This window comes from Rousettus aegyptiacus, unplaced genomic scaffold (assembly GCF_014176215.1).
Source record: "Rousettus aegyptiacus isolate mRouAeg1 unplaced genomic scaffold, mRouAeg1.p scaffold_m13_p_2, whole genome shotgun sequence".
NCBI lineage: Eukaryota > Metazoa > Chordata > Mammalia > Chiroptera > Pteropodidae > Rousettus > Rousettus aegyptiacus.
Window position 1 is genome coordinate 125061843 of NW_023416295.1, and position 18655 is coordinate 125080497.

At 46.4% G+C, this 18655-nt stretch overlaps 1 protein-coding gene across 2 annotated transcripts; it reads left to right on the top strand.

The window, feature by feature from the left end:
- Positions 1–2196: 2196 nt before the first annotated feature.
- Positions 2197–18290, top strand: AVIL (advillin). 2 transcript variants are annotated; one of them, XM_016127683.2, is made up of 19 exons: positions 2197–2546; positions 3977–4051; positions 4750–4946; positions 6367–6475; positions 6568–6678; positions 6980–7182; positions 7648–7726; positions 7850–7948; positions 8618–8771; positions 8869–8969; positions 9458–9595; positions 9700–9858; positions 10629–10808; positions 12177–12322; positions 12425–12569; positions 14271–14459; positions 15099–15167; positions 16069–16185; positions 17676–18290. In XM_016127683.2, exons 1-19 carry the CDS (start codon positions 2367–2369, stop codon positions 17787–17789), a joined length of 2565 nt encoding a protein of 854 aa, XP_015983169.2. In that variant the 5' UTR covers positions 2197–2366; the 3' UTR covers positions 17790–18290. The 2 variants fall into 2 exon arrangements, with proteins under 2 accessions (XP_015983169.2, XP_015983170.2); XM_016127684.2 differs by lacking the exons at positions 2197–2546; positions 3977–4051 and having other exon boundaries at positions 4871–4946; positions 6332–6475.
- Positions 18291–18655: the final 365 nt, after the last annotated feature.

An 18655-nucleotide genomic window follows, 5' to 3' on the forward strand; every position in this document is an offset into this window, starting at 1 on the left:
TTTTGCTGCTTTGAATAGGGACAGAGATCAAGCCTTCCGTCTGGTTTGAATAAGTCAAGCCCAAGGCTAGGTTGGCTGTGATTGGCCAGGACTAGGAAAATGTGGTTAAGATGCAAACCCAAGCAAATATAACCCAGGGTGTCTGTGCAGTCATTGCTAAGCTCAGGCAGCAGGACCTGGATCTTCCTGCTTTGGGGTGGTTCTTCAATACTGCTGCTTACTCACCAGCAAACTGGGAAGACTGTGAGAGAGAAGGCAAGGTAAGGTCTCTCTGGTTTATGGGTACACATCAGTAAAGCTATCCTACTGAACAGGAAAGAAAGGAGGAGATTGAGATTTCCCTGGCTTTGTCTTCTTGCATGGGGGTTTTAAAGGGTTGAACCAGAGATACGTGACCAGTTTTGCAAACTTCCTGTTGCAAAGTCTAGGCCCTTTTCATATGCCACTGAACAGATAGGACACATTTTAAACACTGGGAAAGATGGAGAAGACCCCTTTCACCTATCTCAGAAAGATTGTGTGGGGCAAGGCAGAAGTTAAAACAACTTCCTCTGAGGTCTATTCATACAGACATCTCAGAATTAAGGGCCACTGACTTTTAACTTGTATCAAAACTGCACCCTGCCCCTGGGGTTTCTGCAGTGATCTCAAAGGGTGCCGAATTAATAGGGACTTGAAGGAGGAAATAACAGTTTGGGGGGATTTAATGTCGCAGATGGAATCTGCATTTTCTGAGTGTTCTAGTGTGCCAGGTAGTTTTTTCTTTGAGCATGTCTTCTCATGCATTTGGGGGACCTTGGCCCAATGACCTCCTTCCCGATTGCTCAGTCTCTCTTGAGAAATGGGACTGCTTTTGGCCTCTGAGACACAGTCCTAATTAATACGGTTTGGTTTTTACCAGGTTGACACTTCTCTATCTTCAAGGAATGAACTCGTTGGCCTTTGTCCCCTTCCCCTAGCTGGGTCACAGCATTTACCTTTAATGACTAAAATCAAGGGTCTGAAGAAAACCTTAACAAATATTTCCTGGTAGTTCTGAAGAGCACAGGGTGGGGTGGTGCAAGTTATCAAATTAAATCCTCAAACACTGGCTGCTCCGCGTCACTGCTCAGCTTTAGTCCTGCCTTAGCAGTGGACAAAGGGAGTTTGTTTTTATGTTTTTGCCAAGGTCCATAGTAAATGATGGCGCATATTCTCTAAACCTGGCTTCATCCACCAAGGCTCAAGGAAAGAATGGCCAGACACACGCCTCTTAACAAACACAGTATGCTTCCCAACAGTAAAGCTCCACACAGTTCTCTCTCGGTGGGCTTTCATCTCATGTAGATCCATCAAGCCTGTCCTCATCCTTTGCCTCTTGGGAGCATTTATCAGTCATGTGTATTATCAGATTGCAAGCTCCTTGAGAGCAAGAATCAGGCAGGCGTTTTAGTTATATAAAGCCCCTGTGTGACCATGGATGTGTGTAGGTGCTTGATAACACTCAATAGATAATGCCTCAAATAGAGATCCACACAGACTTCTCTACCGCTTCCTCTCCCCACCAAAGGCCAAACAGCAACACTTAAGGCCAAACACAGGCCCCTTAGTGTGTGGGAGGGTATGGGGAAGCAGGGTCCAGGTGCGAATGGGGTCTGGGTGGGAGAGGCAAGGAGGGCATGTGTCCACTGGCCAATCAGGCCACGCCCGCTGTCCCCTGATGGCACCTCCACTCTGTCCCAGGCACAGCCTTGCAATTTTACTTTCCCTTTTCTTCTGTGAGGTACAGGGAATATATTCATCATAAAACAAAAGCAGGACAGATGGGCTGAGTTTTAGCATAGTTTACTTAAGCGAAAAAGTCTGGAATGTAAAAGCCCAAGGAGAAGGTCAAAGAGTTGACTGTAGAGAGGACCTGAGAAGAGTTGGAGGGGTTGAGTGAGGGAGAGCGTCCCAGTTTAGAAATATTTATTCTGACATAAGCCTTTCTCTCCAGGTACCGCTGAATTTAGGTAAGCTTAGGAAGGACTACAATATATCAAAGTGACTAAAACACAGGTTTTAAAATCAGTTATGGATTTCATTCTACTATGTGATCCTGGGCAAATAACGGAACTTCTCTGAATCCCGGTTTTCCTACAATGTAAGATAAAATACGCTCAGCTTAGAATTAAATGAGATCACAAAGTACCAACACAGGGCTTAAAATATTTCAGTAAATAATTGTGGCTGTTAACAGAGCTTTTAATGAGGGAAGTGGCAAGTGGGAGGCAGAACTGCCAGGTGGGGATCCCCAGACTAGCTAGGCTAACGATGTGAACTTGGACAGGTCATTTACCCCCATGACTGTGAAATAGCACAGGGATGCACCAGAAGGACATGGCAGGATGGCTGACAAGAGATTGGGAAGTGACTTAGGAGGAAAGCTGGGTGGATGCCTGTTGGGAGAGGCGTCATCTCCCTGCTCGCTCTGTGATGTTTCAGTCCCGAGAAGACAAGCCATGTCTCTGAGCAGCGCCTTCAGGGCTGTGGGCAATGACCCTGGGATCATCACCTGGAGGATAGAGGTGAGTGGGGCTGGAGGCACACCACACACCTTTCTCCTCACCCTGAATCTGGGGGTGGACTCTGGCCACCCAGGTCTGCTAGATGATACCCCTCCAGCAATCCTTAGTCTGCCGCCTGTGGTTTGACAACAGTGAAAGGAAGCATCAAAGTGCACATTTTCCTACCCTTGACCCCTCCTGGGTGTTCAAGGCAGGTGAGTGCCAGGTGAAGGAAATGTTCTTAGCCTTAGAGAACAGGGTTCCAAGCAAAAATAGGCTTGCCCTTTATCCAGCCATCTGCTCAGTGAGTCTGCACTTCTAGTAAATGCCCTAAAGAGATGGGTGGGGCTGGGGTGTACCCTAGAGACTGATACGCCTGGCTACTTCTGTCAGAAAATGGAACCTGTCTTCCACAGGGTGCTCTGGCTCCTGCAAAGTAGAGGGGAGGTTTGAAGGCACTACACAGATCGGGGCACAGCTCATTCCTTCTCCCACCTGGGCTTGAGCCCCTCTGGCTGACCTTGCGCTCCAGCAGCCTGTAGGTTGGAGTGGCCCTAGCCTGGGCAGCCCTACCTACCCGATGTGAGGACCCACACCTTACCCCCACCTCCCTCCTCCGAGCCCAATGAGTGCCTGCTGCATAAAACCCAGAGGTGACGCCTTACTCCACTATCCTCCGTTAGGAAGGGGAAGTCACAACCTCTAACAAGTGGCTTAGAGCTTATGAGAGGCCCAGGTCACTTCCATTGGTTTAAGGCCCCCGGTTTATTTAAAAACCAATAGGTACTATTGGATGTTTAACACATACATTTTACACAGAATACATACAAAGTATGACTGCGGGTTTACCTCACTTGGAGGTAGCGATGAAAATCCACATCTGAAGCCATATTAATAGCCCTCCTAGGATAAGCCAGACATGCATGTGACAAGTAAGAGCCCCCATCCATACTCCAAATATGGGACACTGGGCTTGGAGCCCTGCACACTGCTGGCACTCACCACCACACCCCCCACAGCCCCACAGAATCTCGGCCTTCTGTTCTTTCAGTCCTTGGCCAGCACTAAGCAGTCAGAGTTGGGAAACGGTGTTGGAGGCCCTGGTGCAGCTGCTCAAGAGGGGTTTTACTTGATAGCCTATATCTAACTCTTTTCCCTGCAAGGGAGGAAGCTCTCAAGACTCCTCACAGTGCTGCAGGACAAGACAGGCTAGGCTGGCAGTAGAGAGGAGCGTGGGGTGAAGGCAGGCACCCAGATTCAGGGTGGGACCAATGCAAGCTGAGCTGAGAAGACAGGGTGGCCATCCTGCAATTCATAGCCACACCCTGTAAGATCAGTGGGGACATTTCCCCACCTCTTCCCTGCAGCCTGTGCCAAATAATGCAGAATAGAGAAAAGCAGGGGAGCAGCAGGAGGGGGGGAAGAATACGGCCTCTACATTTTCCTTCCAGAAAATGGAGCTGGCACTGGTGCCCCTGAATGCCCATGGCAACTTCTATGAGGGTGACTGCTACATCATCCTCTCGGTAAGCGCCATCCCCCCCTTCCCACAAGCTTCTCCCCTGAGAACCGGGCTCTGCTGAAAGATCTGCTGATGATGCTCCTCAGGTTCCTGGTATCCATCTTGCATTATACAGAACAGGCCTCCAGTTTGACTATCAAAGGCCATTCTTAGGCCAGGTTTTTACATATTGCATCAGAGGGTGGGGGTGGGGCCATCCGTCTAAATCTGAGTGAGTAGCACGCACGCGGCGCTTCTCCCTCCAGGGGCCCAGACCCCAGATTAAAGTGGTGTAGAGGAAGACCAGATAAATACAGGCCACGTCTGGCCTCAGAGTGCTCATTTTGGTTGTGGAAACAATATTCCACATGAATGGTGCCGACAGAGCCACACAGACACACAGGTCAGATCAGCATTGTGCCAGCTGTGTCAGTGCAGGGGAGCAGAGGAGCGGCAAGGTGAGTCTGCACTCCAACTCAGAAAAGGTCCCTATTGGTCTCCATTTATTTTGAGAACAATAAGCTGTCTACTTTGCCCAAATGTAGGGAGGAATCAAGGCTGCCAGACCTTGAGCCACACAGCAAGTTTGCACAAGGAGAGGCTCAGAGCCTGCCAAGGGCAAGACATAAGCCACTGTCCGCTGCATTCTTCCCATGCCAGAAAGGCCAGCAGCAAAAGGGAGGTAAACCTATCCCTGACCTGACTTCTCTGGCTACATCCCAGACACGAAGAGTGGGCAGTCTCCTGTCCCAGGACATCCACTTCTGGATCGGGAAGGACTCCTCCCAGGACGAGCAGAGCTGCGCAGCCATCTACACTACACAGCTGGATGACTACCTGGGGGGTAGCCCTGTGCAGCACCGAGAAGTCCAGTACCATGAGTCTGACACCTTTCGCGGCTACTTCAAGCAGGGCATCATGTGAGTCATTATACAAGACATATAGAGCAAGGACATAAGTGGCAGTTTATCTCAGAGGAAACCCAAAGGGCCAATAAGTATACGAAGAAAGTAATCAGAGAAATGCAAATCAAAACAAAGCCATCATTTGCGCCTACCAGAGTAGCGCAAATTAGAGAGCTGGGTGGTGCCAAGTGTTGGGGCGGCAGTGGGGAAAGGGAGCCCTCTGTGCCCTGCTGGTGGGAGGGAAGACGGGTACAGCACTCCGGAGAGTAAGTAATCTGCTGCCACTGAGGCAAAACCCACTTCTAAGTGTATAACTCAAAGGAATTCTCCAGCTCCATAAGGGCACATGAACCAGAATGTTCACAGAAGTATCATTAGGGGTGGAGGGAAGCTGCAGTCAATGTAGAATACCCGTCACTGGGAGACTGGACAGGAAATATACTCCATGACACCAAGGAGTACGATGCAGCAGCTGGAAACAACAGATTAGATACACACCTAGTAGCCAGACAGAACTTAAAAACATGATGTTTAGTGAACACAGTAAGAAACAGCATTGAGGTATGTAACAGAATGCCAATTTCTGTCTAAAAATATATATATATGCATGCAAAACAACAGGACACATGTTACCAGAATGAAAATAAACAGACAGATGTTAAACTGTTAGAATGGTGGCCTATGGCAGGGAGGAGACTGGGAGTGGAGTATGCAGATAAAAGGGAATATTAATACTTAAAACAAGAGAGGGGTCTGATAAAGGCCAATGATACTGTTCCGTGACCTGAGGAGTCTCATTAACTCAAAACTTTGCACTCAAGATCTAAAACAAAAAGAAATTCCAATGAGCTCAAGAATTCTGAGGCTGGTCCAAAGCCAGCTTCTTGCAGATCAAGTCTCCACTGACTGAGGACCTGCTGGGCACAGGGCACCACGCTGCGTGACAAAGCCCCTCTGCTGCAGGGCGGCTCTCTGCATGCCCTTCCTGTGCAGGCTGCCTGGGATGCAGGCTAGGTGGGGGTGAGTGCACAGGGGTAGGAGGACTGATTCTTGGAGTGGGTGGGTCGTCATTCACGCTCCTGCTACTGCCGGACTTGTGCCCCTCTCCCAGGCGCACACTGATCTTCACAGTTTCTAGAACAAAACAAGCTCTTTCAGTGCTGTGGAGTCTTCATCACTCATGTTCCCTCTGTCTGGAGCACTAGTTCTCTGGGTGTTAGTTCCTATTCCTTCTGTGAAAGCTGCCCTGACCACTCTGTCAGAAAGTCCATCGCTGTGTCTACTTCTGTGGCAGTGGTTACCGCCGTCTGGATTTACCTTATTTACTGTTGTCACTCGCATGGGCAGAGACTGCATCTGTGTAATTCACCACTGTCTCCCCCATACCTGACACATAGCAGGTGCTCAATAAATAACTGAATGGATGTTCCCTCAGCTACAAGAAGGGGGGTGTGGCCTCTGGGATGAAGCATGTGGAGACCAACGCCTATGATGTGAAGAGGTTATTACACGTGAAAGGAAAGAGAAACATCAGGGCCACTGAGGTAAGTCCTGCCCATTGCCTATCCTGGGCCCAAGCCCTCACTACTTGGTACCTAAGGATTCCTCCTGAACAATGTCTATCTCTCATCTGCAGGTGGAAATGAGCTGGGACAGTTTTAACCGAGGAGATGTCTTCTTGCTGGACCTTGGGAAGGTCATCATCCAGTGGAATGGACCGGAGAGCAACAGTGGGGAGCGCCTGAAGGTACGGCTCTTCCCATTCTTGTCACTCACTCCTCTCCCTCAGGTCTGGTCATTGGACTTGGCTTGATCAGATGCTTTTTTCTTCTTCCTTCCTCACTGGCTCTTCCTTGAGATTCAAGCTGGATCCCTGCCTTGGAGCAGAATCTGTTTTAGAAAGAGGCCAAGTACATGACTCTGTGACTCACCCCTGGGCTCCTCAGCATCAGAACGGCTGTGTCTGGGGTCAAGGCTGCTCTTCCCAAAGCCATCGGGCAGAAAGGGGGCCCAGAGGAGCTGAGTGCTTCCATGGGCTTCTTTGACAGGCTATGCTTCTGGCAAAGGATATTCGGGACAGAGAGCGAGGGGGCCGTGCTGAAATAGGAGTGATCGAGGGAGACAAGGAGGCAGCAAGCCTGGCACTGATGAAGGTCCTTCAGGACACCCTCGGCCAACGCTCCATTATCAAGCCTGCTGTCCCCGATGAGATCATAGATCAGCAGCAGAAATCAAATATCATGTTGTATCAGTGAGTAGTTAAACCTGGCGGCTGGTTGAAGTTGGGGCGGGCGGCAGGAAGGTATCCCCTAGAAAACTAAGCACTCCTGCTTGGCTCCTTGTTTTGGGTGCTGGCATCTGGCTTTTAGTCTTTTTCAAAAGTGGTTTTTAGAAGGATCTTGGTGATCCCCACTCAGGGAAGCAGCTGCCATCTGTTGTCAGCAACTCTTCTTGGTCTCTAAAAAACCATTCCTTTACTTGGGTCTATACATGCCTGTCCCAGGAATGTGGACAGGATAACGTTTGGAGAGAGAGTCACAAAATCTCCTCTAGAGAACAGAGTCCTCTGCATCCCATCTGCATTCAAGCTACACCTATCATAAGAAGTCAAACTCTACTCAGAAACTCCATACTAAAACAAAGCCAGGAAAATATCAAATAACAACAAGATGCTTTGTAGGTGAGAAGGCACAGACTAACCACTCTCCTTCTCCAGTGTCTCAGACTCAGCCGGGCAGCTGGCGGTCACAGAGGTAGCAACAAGGCCTCTGGTCCAGGACTTGCTGAACCACGATGTAAGTAGAATGTGGGTGGGCATGATTTAGGGTGGCCAGGCCTGGCTTCAGGGGCAGACCCTGGGGAAAGGCCTTACCATGGTCTTGAGCCGCAGTAACAACTTTTATCCCTGATTGCTTCAGGACTGCTACATCCTGGACCAAAGTGGAACCAAGATCTATGTGTGGAAAGGAAGAGGAGCCACAAAGGTTGAGAAACAGATGGCCATGTCTAAGGCCCTGGTAGGAGCTACCAACGTACAATACTGTCCAAAAAATTCTGTCCAAAACACTTCAGGTGTGCTCAGAAAGCCATACTAGGCACATGAGCATGTAACATCACAGTTATAAACACGGATTTCCAAGTCAGACAGACAAACTGGGATTCAAATCCAGGTTTAATACCATCTCCTGGGGGTGTTATAAGGATTAAATAATATTTGTATAGCACTCAGAACAGTATACTGGCTCAATAAAAGGTGGCTGTTATTACTGAAGGGGATGGATATCACTTATCAAGGTTAATGGCCCTGTCCTCAAGGAGCTTATGATATCGTGCAGACCCAGGCAGATGACCCCAATAAGAATACACTTACAAAGCAATAAATGGGCAAATGAATGTGATACAGTCAGTAGAGTACATGAGTACTGAAAGAGCAGAGTACAGAGGATCTTGTGCACACACACACAAAAAAATAGTAATAATCAATAAAGAGATGCCAAAATGTTCTGCTCAACCCTTTCCTTGAGGAAGGTAACTTGATCCCTAGACAGAGTAAGTTAAAATTCAACTCTGACTCCCAGAAGAGAGCAATCCTACCAATTGGCTTCAAAGGGGTGAATCGCCAGCCAAGCAAAGAACCCAGTATAGTCTTTGATTGACTTGCTTTTTGGGGATGGGGGTGTCTGCAGAACTTCATCAAGATGAAGGGCTACGCCAGCAGCACCAACGTGGAGACCGTCAATGATGGTGCTGAGTCAGCCATGTTTAAGCAGCTGTTCCAGAAGTGGTCAGTGAAGGAACAGACCATGGGCCTGGGGAAAACGTTCAGCATTGGTAAAATCGGTAAGATTGCCCCAGTTGTCTTCTCACTGCTGGGACCCTAGAAGGGCAGACAGAGATGCTTTCACGAACTTGGCTTCTCCCAAACCCTTCTCTGCAGCTAAAGTTTTCCAGGATAAATTCGATGTGACTCTGCTACACACTAAACCAGAGGTAGCTGCCCAGGAAAGAATGGTCGATGATGGCAATGGAAAAACTGAGGTAAACCTAATGATTCACATCTCAGGGCAGGCAGACAGCACTGGCTCCCCTGGCTCCTCTGTTGTAGAGGAGGAGGCAGGTGATTCTGGGTCTGTTTTGCTTTCCTTTTCACCTCCGGCACCTCAGGAGTATTCTCTAAATGGAGTCCAAGTTGGCAGTTTTCCCTCGGTTCTTCGGGGAAGTGAAAGGCAGATACCCCAGTGAGCTGTCAATAACTCATCTTGCGGATCTATTCAAATCATCTCTGAGCTGTTGTGAGGAGGCGCCTAACCAGGGATATCCAGTTCTTATCCAGATTCAAATTATGCAAATGCAATGAGCCCTCACCAATGAGAAAGCAGCATCAGAGGGGCAAGGGGACTTCAAGTAGACAGACATTAGTGCCTTACCTGTGGGGATTCACTGCTAAGCATGGCCATTTCCTTCAGGCAACTGTCTCTTCAAATAGGACTCCCATCTCTGGGGAATTGTGTCTCCTCTGTGCCCAGGTCTGGAGAATTGAAAACCTGGAGCTGGTCCCCGTGGAGCATCAGTGGTATGGCTTCTTTTATGGGGGAGACTGCTATCTGGTTCTCTACACATATGAGGTTTACGGGAAGCTGCATTACATCCTGTACATCTGGCAGGTAGGCCTGGAGCAGGCTCTCAGCTTTGAAAGATGATGCTTCCTCTGGCTACTGAGCTGGGGCAGGGGTAGCAGGGGCTCATCCCTCCCCTGTCACTATTGCAGGGCCGCCATGCCTCACAGGACGAGCTAACAGCCTCTGCATACCAGGCGGTGGAGGTGGATCGGCAGTTTGACGGGGCCCCTGTACAGGTTCGGGTGACCATGGGGAAGGAGCCACGCCACTTCATGGCCATCTTCAAAGGAAAGCTGGTTATCTTTGAGGTGAGAACCATGAGATAAAGTTACACCATGAGCAGGAAAGCTCAGAACTAAGCCAGTAGGGGGCTACACTGGATGAGAGGAGTGGGAAACAGCACAGACATCGTCAAGAGGGGGTTAATCTAAGATACTGAAGTGAACCCCAACTGCCCAGGGCTTCAAGTCCAAACCACTGCCTAATTCATGTTCAACGACTTCCATAATCTGACCCTATTACCTGTGAAGGTGCATTACCCTCAGCTCCCAAACCTATACACTCCACTCCAGTCAGGTATGTCTCCTCACTAGACCTCACGCGTGCTGTACCATTCCCTGTCCACCCCCCACCCCACCCCCACCGAATGTGCCCTTTCAAATTCAAGTCCTACTTCTTCCATGAAGCCCTGGCTGAAGCACTGCCAAAAATGTGCAATGTCACATGCTTGATACACACAAGTCTGTGGTCACATCCTAGTCTTGCCATTTATTAACTATGTTTCCCCATCTGTACTGTCGGATCATAATACTAATTCACAGAGTTTCTTGGATGATCAATGAAATGATGTAGATAAGGCACTAGCCACAGAGCCTGGCATATAGCAGAGGTCTCAAAATGAAAGCTTACATTATTGGTATCATAACTCCCACTCAACCTACCTCTCCCAGTAAGCCTACAAGCTCCTCAAGGGCAAAGACAGTGACAAGTACATCCATGTTCTCCACAACAGCTAGCCCAGTGCTCTGCTCACATGGTGCACCTTAAATCTAGACTATGGTCTTCTCCTTCTCTCTAGGGTGGGACTTCCAGGAAGGGAAATGCCGAACCCAATCCTCCGGTAAGGCTCTTCCAGATTCAAGGAAATGACAAATCAAACACTAAAGCAGTGGAGGTTCCAGCCTTCACCTCCTCCTTAAACTCCAATGACGTCTTTCTGCTGCAGACCCAAACAGAGCACTACCTGTGGTATGGCAAGGTAGGATGGCTAGGCCCTGTGCCCACCCTCTTGTCAGCAAGGGCAAAGGAACTAAAGGGTACGCTGGAGCAGTCCACAAAAAGAGGAGCCTTTTTCCTAAAGGATCTTCAAAGGGACTGCCCACATTCCCCACAATTAGGGCTCCAAATATAAAGTCAATGACAGCACTGCTCACAGTGCTCACAGGAGACACTCCATAAACTTCATAAATAGATGGACAGAGGCTGAATAAGTCGATCTTTCTACACCAGTTTGGTGGACTGTAATAGGACAGGCATTGCCACTGAACAAGTACACTAAAAATGTGATTTTGTCAATTCAGATTGCATCTGCATTAAAAAGTACCAAAATTGTTTTACAAAAGAGAATTGAAAAGGAAAAGACGCTCAACATCATTAGTCACTAGGGAAATGCAAATGAGAACTCAATGAGATACCACTACACACCTATTAGAATAGCTAAAAAAAGCTGACAACATCAAGTGTAGATGAGGATGCAGAGCAACAGGAACTCTCACACATTTCTGGTGGGAATACAAATACAGCCTTTGAAAATCAATTGGATAGTTTCTTATAAAACATACACTTACCATATGAGCCAGCATTCCCACCCCTGGTATTTACCCATGTGAAATAAACTATCTTCACACAAAAACCTGTACATGAATGTTTATAGCACCTTTATTCATAATCACCAACAACTGGAAGCAACTCAGCTGGAGAATGGATAAACAAGCAGTGGTACATCCATACCGTGGAATACCACTCAGCAACAAAAAGGACAAGCTGTTGATACAACAAGGGTGACTCTCCAGTGCTTTACACTAAGTGAAAGAAGCAGACTCAAAGGCTACAGTGTATGATTCCATTTATGACCTTCTGGAAAAGGCAAAACTATCATGATGCAGAACAGAGTAGTGGTTGCCAGAGATTAAGGATTCAGAAGGGCTTGACCTCAAAGGGTCAAGGTAATGTTCTGATTCTTTGTTGTGGAAGTGGTAATATGATTCCATGTGTTTGTCAAGGCTCATAGAAATATATGCCAAAAAGAGTGAATAATCCTGTATTTAATTATAAAAATAAGTTTAAATTAAAAAAAAATAGCTGCTAAAATTCCAGCTGAAGCAAAAACAAAGGTGACTCCTGTTAACATCCATTGTGCGTTTCAGGGTCTAGTCCTGTTCTTTGCCACCCATGTTTTCCTCCCCCCACTCCCTTCCCAGCATGAACACACACCTTCTCTCCCTGTCCTGAGGTACCGTGGCTGGGAAGCTGATCCTGGCTACACTGAGTTATTGGTCTCAAGGTTTTTTTCCACATCCATGTGTTCATGTGTGACTAACATGTGTTCTCCTCACCCCACCTGCAGGGGTCTAGTGGGGATGAGCGGGCAATGGCTAAGGAGCTGGCTGGGTTTCTCTGCAATGGCACCGAGGATGCTGTGGCTGAGGGTCAGGAGCCAACAGAGTTCTGGGACTTACTGGGAGGGAAAACTCCCTATGCCAATGACAAAAGGTATGAAACCACAGCATCCTCTTCTTTGGGCTCCCCCTGCCTCCCAGGTTTGTGAACTGCACATGATTTCTAAGCAGCTCAGTTCCTCTAAATGTATTGCAGACTACAGCAGGAAATCCTAGATGTCCAGTCCCGTCTCTTTGAATGTTCCAATAAGACTGGCCGATTCATTGTCACTGAGATCACAGATTTCACCCAGGATGACCTGAACCCAGGTGACGTGATGCTCCTGGATACCTGGGACCAGGTAAGACATAGTCAGAGTGCTTGGAACAAATGACAAAGATCCTCATAGTTTCAGTTATTTCTGTGTAGTAACTCCCCCGCCAGGATTAACCCATGGTAGCCATGGACCATCCCTAAGTCAATCAAGCAATTGTCAGTGGTGACCAAGGAAAGAGCCTGTTTTTTGCCAGGGTTAGAGAGAAGAGATTGTTGTTTAAAACTCATCTTCCTGGGAATTTTCCCATCTTGCTCCGGGAAAATCAGGCCATCCTATCACCATGTACTTCTTTCCCTCTGGATCAATAGCAGCAGGCTCCACACGGAGAAATATGGGTCTTTTAGGGAACGAAGGGGTGAGAAAGGGGTATCATCAAGGCAACTCTTCAATTTGGCTCAGAAAAAAATACTCAGCACCTCCTCTATTCTAGTCACTGTGCTAGGTGTGGTGTTGCCAAGGTGAAAAGGCCCATCCTGCTCTCAGACTTTACAGGCTAATGGGAGGTAGGGTGAGGACGAGACATAGAAACATCACTTTACTATGATGGAGGTAAATATGTGGTGCTATGTGAGCATAATTAGGGGCACTCACATGGTTTAAAGACTCAGAGCCAACTTCCTGGAGGAGATGGCTCCCAGGCTAAATCTCAAAGGATAAGTAGGCATTAATCAGGTAAAGAGGGCATCCCAGGCAAAGGAAATAACACAAATAAGAGGCAAGGCATGAAAGAGTTGCGTATACAGGGAAATACAAATAATATTATCAGAGCATAAAATAGAGTTAAAGAACATCGTAGAGATGGAGCAAAAGAAGTGGGTATGGACCTTACCTACCACGTCAAGAAGTTTGAAATTTATCCTGGAGAGCTACTAAAATTGAAACAGGTGAGTGATAAGATCGGACTGTGCTTTAGATCAGGGTCCATAGCAGTCTGTGGCCTATTAGGAATCGGGCTGCACAGCAGGAAGAGAGCAGCATGTGAGCGAATGAAGCTTCATCTGTATTTGCAGCCGCTCCCCAGCGTTAACATCACTGCCTCAGCCCCACTTCAAATCTTCAGGTATTAGACTCTTATAGGAGCACCGGCCCCTGGTGCCAAAAAGGTTGGCGACCATTGCTTTAGATAGAGCACTCCAGCAAGTGGAGGAAAGGAGGGATGCAGGTGAGAACAAAAGAAGACTATACTGGGAGGCCGCCCAGTAGACTATTGTTAATAGTCCAGTAGGAGCTGCTATGGGCCCACATAGGAATAGTGGACTAGGGATAGAGGGACAGAGTAGGGATGGAGGGATGGTGACAGATTTATCAAAATGCATAGGAGGTAAACTGGCGGGCCTTGGTGACATCACTGGACATGAGGAGCATCTAGGATTACTCCCAGGTTACTGCCTTAGGAATGACGGGGTACATGCCATTCATCAAGAAAGGAGACACAGACACAAGTTTAGAAAAGAGCTACATTTTAGCGGTGCTACATTTGAGGTACTTAAAGACAGCCAAGAGGTGTTTTACATGAAGTTGGATTCAGGAAGCTGGAGTTCAGAGAGCTCAGGACTGGAGGTGTAAATATGAGAGATACACATAGCAATTAAAATCACAAATCAAGATGATATTGAGTAAAGTTTTTTTTTTTTTTCTGAGGGGTAAAATCGGGCAGTGCTTATGACCTACCGCTTAGTCCTTGGTACAAGAGCATTAACAAACATTCAGTCTCTACCACAACAGGTGTTCTTGTGGATTGGGGCTGAGGCCAATGTCACAGAGAAGGAAAGTGCTCTAGCTACCGCCCAGGAGTATCTGCACACTCACCCGAGTGGCCGAGATGCTGACACACCGATCCTGATTATTAAACAGGGGTTCGAGCCTCCCACCTTCACAGGCTGGTTCTTGGCCTGGGACTCTCACATTTGGAGCGTAAGAACAGGGGGCAGGGGGGATGGGGCAGATATTCTTACTGCCAGGGACATCAGCATTAATAGCTCAGTGGGAAGGAGGGGTACACGAAGGCTAAGTAAACCCAGGACCACATGCCCCCCCAGTCCCTCTCCCCTCCCTGCTTACTTTTCTTCTCTTTCCACCCACCACAGCACGAAGTCCAGTTAAAGAATTCACAGCTTGTCTCAGGAATCAGCAGCATGGAGAAGTAATAACGTTTAGAAAGTATATCCACACACATCATCTTTTTGAGCTTTCTGATAGCTAGGGTAAACATTGTTTCCCATGTTATAGAGGAGGAAGCTTAGAAGGGAAATTATTTGTCTAAGGTCACAATTAACCAGTAGGAGAAGCTAGGTTTTCCGACTCCTAGTCAATTTGCTCTGTCTTAAGTCTTGTATAGAAGATTGAGGGGCCACCAGCAAAGAATGCAGATCATGTTTACATACCTTCCAATCCTGCATGGGCCCAGAAGGGGGGATTTTCATTTTTGCTCATTCCCGAAATATCTTCTGAGTCCCAGGCTTTTTCGCTTCTCTCGAGGGTACAGACAAGGCCTGAGATGGCCCTCTGCTATGTGCAGCACCTCATCCTGTGTTTATTCTCTCTTCTTTTCAGGCAGGAAAATCATATGAACAGTTAAAAGAAGAGCTGGGAGACGCTGCTGCTATCACGAGAATCACTGCTGTGCGTTTCTTGGAGGAGCAGTAACACAGTCGACCAGAGCCAGAGAGAAACCGCAAATATTACAGATGCCACATGGGCGAAACCCCATCATGTCCTTCTTATTATCACTCTAGTGGTCTTTTCTGATATGAAGATTGTTTTAATCAGTAGAAAAGCAAGTCTCAGGGTCAAGTTCCTTATTTTACTGCCTTTCAAAATTTAGAAGGAACTTGTTGTCTTAAAAAAAAACTAACAAAAACAAGTAATTTTATTATTCAACTCTGTCATTCAGGGTGGATTAAATTTACTGGCAGCATTTTTCAGAAATAATAAGCTTCTAACCTAAATGATGTGTTTATCAGTTTCTGGCAGTGGAGTCCACAGAAACTAAGGCCATTACCCCTATTTTAATGGCTAAAAGAAGTGGAGCCTCTAGCCAAGAATCCAACAGCAAGTTATTATCAGGATGAGCACGCGGCACCAGGTGGTCCAAACCATCGGGCAATTTTGTCCTTTGTGCTGTACAAACTCAAGATTCCAAAGCTAATGGTGATGTAGCATCTTTAAAATGTATTGAGGAAAAGTATGACTTCAATTTGAAGTCATTTAAAGGCTGGAAATGTAGAGCCTAAATAAAAGTGCCAAGAGAAGGGATGTGATCACAATATTTAAATGAGATTTAAGGATAGAATTATGCCAAACCAGCTACCCAGGATTTACGTTAAACTTACTCGATCAGCTTTCTCAAGAAGGCCCCCGAAAGCTGAATATTTTAGATTCTGACATGCAGTCAGGTTTGGGGACCATTGTTCTAAAAGGATGAAGGGTATAAACCAAAATGTTAAATATTATGCACATAGAACTTCAATTGTACAAACACGAAGAGTCTTTTATCCTGTGTCTGCGTTGTTATCTTACCTAGGACATGAGGAACACAACCCTCTCCCTGAATTCTGAGCCAAAATATTACCCTATAGAAGTTCTGTTGAAAAACCAGAATCAAGAGCTGCCTGAGGATGTGGACCCTGCCAAAAAGGAGGTGAGTAGCTGGAGGAACTGTGTCTGATGTAAGTAGAGTTCTCCACGAGTAAAGCACCCATCTCAGTATATGGCCTAGGACAGTTCTGGAACATTGTTAAGCACTCAACAGATGTGCGAACTACCTACCCAGTAGCTTAAGCTAAAAACTCAAGGCTCCTTTCTTGATTCTTTCTTCTCATCTCCCACATCAATCTATCAGCTAGCCTCTGTCCACGTCTCTCCATCTCTCTGCTGCCAGTCTGGTCCAGCCATCGTGGACTACTGCAATAGTCCTTCAACTGGTTTCCACCTCTGTTCCCTACAACCTGTCCCCCACATAACAAATGGGCTTTTAAAACAGATGACACTTCTATTTAAAACACCATGGCTTCCCACTGCACTTGGTGAAGAATCCAAAGTGCTTTCCACAGCCTGCAAAGCCCTATCCAGTCTGACCCCGGCCCTTCTGTCCGATTTCATCTCACATACCACTACCCTCTTTGCTTAGCCCCCTTCAGCCAGTGGCTGCTCTTCTGTTCCTCAGACATGCTCGGTTGAGCCTTTGAGCCTCTACACTTGCTATTGCTCCTGCCTGAAAAATCATTCTTCTCCCAGATCATTACAGAGCCAATTCCTTCTCATTATTTAGGTCTCAGCTCCAATGTCACCTCTCCAGGAAAGCCTTCCCTGATGGCCCAACCTAACACTGCTCCCTGCACCCCTCTCCAGTCCCCTTACACTTGTTCATTGTCTAGCTCCCCCTCTAGTAATATACCCTGAAGAGTAAGAACCTTGTCTGTCTTGTTCATCATCACATTCGCAGCTTTTCAGCACCTAAAACAGTACCTGGCAGATAGTAGGCACTTCTTAAGTTTTGGTTGAATGAATCAACATATTCATGTTGAATGAATTAATTTCTTTTCCCCTTGAAGAATCTGATTTGGGAAGGGATCTCTGGATTTTCCAATGTCTTATCTAACCAACTCTTAAGTATATGAACTACAACTTTTTTTGAAAATAGAGGCCATATCTTAATCATTTTACTTGGAAATAAAATATTCATTAAGCATCAATTAATAAATGTTAGGAAAATGTTATGCTCTCAACAAGATCCATCTGATTTTGTATTTGAAAATGTCTGGATTAAAATGGCAGATAAGGGCATAAAGCAAGGAACCATCACTTGATTTAGTTCTCAATTTGGCCAAAACCTAATGTCTAGAATTCATATGTCATATATAGCCTATTTCTTGTTCTTTTGGCAAGAAACTAGTGCCAGATGGAACTGTGAGAGCAGTGAATCCTGTCAGTTCTTCCACGGGCCAAGATGGCACTCTACAACCTGAAGAATTCTCCAATGAATAACTTAAGTCTATTACAGACTTTCTGAAAATTCATTCTACTTCCCTTTCAAGGACCTACTTCTCTTGGCCCCATTCTCCCAAACTCTGTTGGCATTGGTAGGTGCCATGTCTTCCTTCTAACTGGAAATTGTGTTTTCTCCCTCAGAATTACCTCACTGAACAGGACTTTGTTTCTGTGTTTGGCATCACAAGAGGGCAATTTGATGCTCTGCCTGGCTGGAAACAGCTCCAAATGAAGAAAGAAAAGGGGCTTTTTTAAGGCAAGAAAGTATATACGCCTATTGAAAGACCACAGAAGAGAGCAGACAGTGCCAACAGCAAGAAAGAATTTATCTATCAATTGTTGCCTAACATCCAACTACTTAATTTAGATTAAAAAGGGCCTGCAAATCACAGCATGTTCTCCATTTTTCTCATCCGTGCATTCCTCAGCTGTTATATACCTAAAATATTAACTACCCACTTTTTGATTCTTGTGGCCTTCTAGCTAAAGCCTCAGCAGAAAGTACTAAAACTACGTGAGTCTGGAGAAGTCGAAAATAAGAGAACAAAAAAAACACTAAGTTTAAAATGTTTAATATTAAGGCAAGGACCTTCGATTGTTTTAAATTTTAAAATCAGTATATCCAAAACCTACTTAACCCACAAATCACTGAATTTAATCACATGTATACCCCAAAGCCAAAATCCAAATGCCCAGATCTGTATGTGCCTAGCTTTTTAACTTTTCAAATAAAGATACCTGTATAAGCAAATGAGAGTTCTTTTTAGTACTGTGGGTTTGCTTGTTACAGTAATTATTTGATGTTATATTAGGAGAAATATCCCAGTACCAGGGAAGTAAAGAGTGCTGAGTGAGCTCTCTGGATAACTGAAGCACTGTAATTCCTGTGTCTGGCACAAGAATGCCAAAATCTGACTTACAGCTGTCCAGGAAACCTCAGTCCACATCCATCCAGACCCCATTATCCAGAAGAGAAATAGGGCCATATGTTATTAATTTCAATAATGAGGCCAGACCAGTGTGTATACCACTGCAGAGAGCCTTCAGAGCATACTACAGACATCAACAAATGAACCACATTTTCCAGACAACTCTGTTTGAGTCAATAATTCCAAAGAAAT